This window comes from Anneissia japonica, unplaced genomic scaffold (genome assembly GCF_011630105.1).
Source record: "Anneissia japonica isolate Jap-2015-1 unplaced genomic scaffold, ASM1163010v1 scaffold287834_len5846547_cov211, whole genome shotgun sequence".
In the NCBI taxonomy this organism is placed as follows: Eukaryota; Metazoa; Echinodermata; class Crinoidea; order Comatulida; family Comatulidae; genus Anneissia; species Anneissia japonica.
In genome coordinates, this window is record NW_022704992.1 from 1,300,847 (window position 1) to 1,302,765 (window position 1,919).

General features: G+C 28.6%; 1 protein-coding gene across 2 annotated transcripts in view; it reads left to right on the plus strand.

Moving 5' to 3' along the window:
* Window positions 1–1,919, plus strand: part of LOC117105081 (phenylalanine-4-hydroxylase-like) — a 23,641-nt gene that overhangs the window by 8,797 nt on the left and 12,925 nt on the right. For both annotated transcript variants that reach the window (XM_033246105.1, XM_033246106.1), the window contains 2 exons: window positions 1,243–1,331; window positions 1,671–1,738. In XM_033246105.1, coding sequence (XP_033101996.1) covers window positions 1,243–1,331; window positions 1,671–1,738 — 157 coding nt within the window. The remainder of the gene's footprint in view (window positions 1–1,242; window positions 1,332–1,670; window positions 1,739–1,919) is intronic.

Below are 1,919 nucleotides of genomic sequence, written 5' to 3' on the forward strand. Positions count from 1 at the left end.
TTTGATACATACATTATATATATATATATATAGTAAAGTAATATATATAATATATATAAAGGTAGAGTAATGATAGATACTTATATATTTATGGCTCTAAACTTCATATTCTCTCCAAATAAATATTGGTAAAAGCTTAAATTATGAGACCCCATTCTAATCCTTGTCATTTGAACTACTATAGAGTACTACAATGTTGCATCATGATACCACGTGATACTACTCTGTTGCTATCGTTGCAAAATGCGTTTCTATTTCTTTGTAAATTTTAATTGATGATTAAATGTGTGTTCGATAACTAATATAATGCGAGTGTTTGTGTTTTTAGTACATTTTGATGGTAAAATATTAGATTTTAAAATGTCTATTCCAGAAAGCCTATGAAGTCATTCAGCGTCATGAACTTCACATGGCGTCGTGATGACACAACTGTGGTACTCTATAGAACTTATTTTATACCGTACTGGTTGTCGTTTGGTGCTTATTGTTCCACTTGACTAAACAGCTTGCAATTGTTTTTAAAGAGTCCTTGAATAGAGTGGCTAATTTCTCCAATGATAGAGTTATCTATTATCCTAAACTGTGCATCTGATTTTAAAATGCATCCTTTATAGTTTGCATGTGAAACTCTTCGCTGCTTTTATAGTTGAAATTGAATTTGTATTGGTAGTTTTGATGATATTTATAACATCATGGAGGAAACTGCATAGATTCACTGATATAATTGAAATAACAATTAATATTAGAGATATACTGCCACCCACAAAATAAAAATATTTCTTTTTTCAAATTGAATTGCTAATTTCTTTTTGATTAACGGAATTACATTGTTATTAGTTTCATTATTTTTTACAGATGTTTTTCTACGAAAAGCCTTAAATTTGCTTCCAGAAATTTACTAATTGTAAAAGTATAAGAATAGTATTTATTAAATGACTCTTTTATTTTTTATGTGGCAGTGTGTCTTTATGATAATAATAATTATTATAAACATTTAACGTTTTCTCCATCTTGATTCATGCGCACTAGTCATAGTCAAATATGCCAGTTGCAACAAATATATAATTTATTTCTTTGTGTGTGGCTGAATGTAGACTTGTACTGTCTCAGTTGATATGGCTGTGATTAAAGAAACACTGCTAGATTTTAATTTAGAGTAGCACATCAAGTGAAGATGTCATGAACACTCATTGTAAAAATATAAATTTAAATATTTGAAATGAACATACATTATAATCTCAGTTCCATGGTTTCCTCGGCGGATTAGAGACTTGGATCGCTTTGCTAACCAGATCCTGAGCTATGGTCATGAGCTGGATAGTAATCATCCCGTAAGTTGGTTCAATTTATATTAATAATTCATATTTGAAATGTTTTTTTTGATTATCATTTTAATCACTGTTTCTATTGTACTATCACTATCAACACTGTCAACTCCAACATCATCATAAACATTATAATAATCATCATTGCAATCAACATCATTATTATTAACATCATTATCATTATCATTATTATTACCATTATCATCCTCTTCATTATCATCAGGATTATAGAAGCACCAAAGACTCATTAATTGATTTGTAATTAACTAATTGGTACATTACTTTTAATTCATTGATATGATTACTCAAGGTTTTTTATTTTCTGTTTTGTTTTGGGGTTTTTAGGGCTTTACGGATCCTGTTTATCGTGCTCGTCGTAAGGAATTTGCTGATATTGCTTTCAAATACAAACAGTAAGTTTATCATTACTGGTAGGTATTCTTGGAAGTACCTATCAATCATTCATTCATTCATTCAAAATGGTATATTTATTCAAAATTCAAAATTCAAAATTCAAATTAAGACATAAAACATAGCAGCCAAAAGGCTGAATTGCGAATTATGTTAACAATTAAAACCATTAAAAAAATCAAA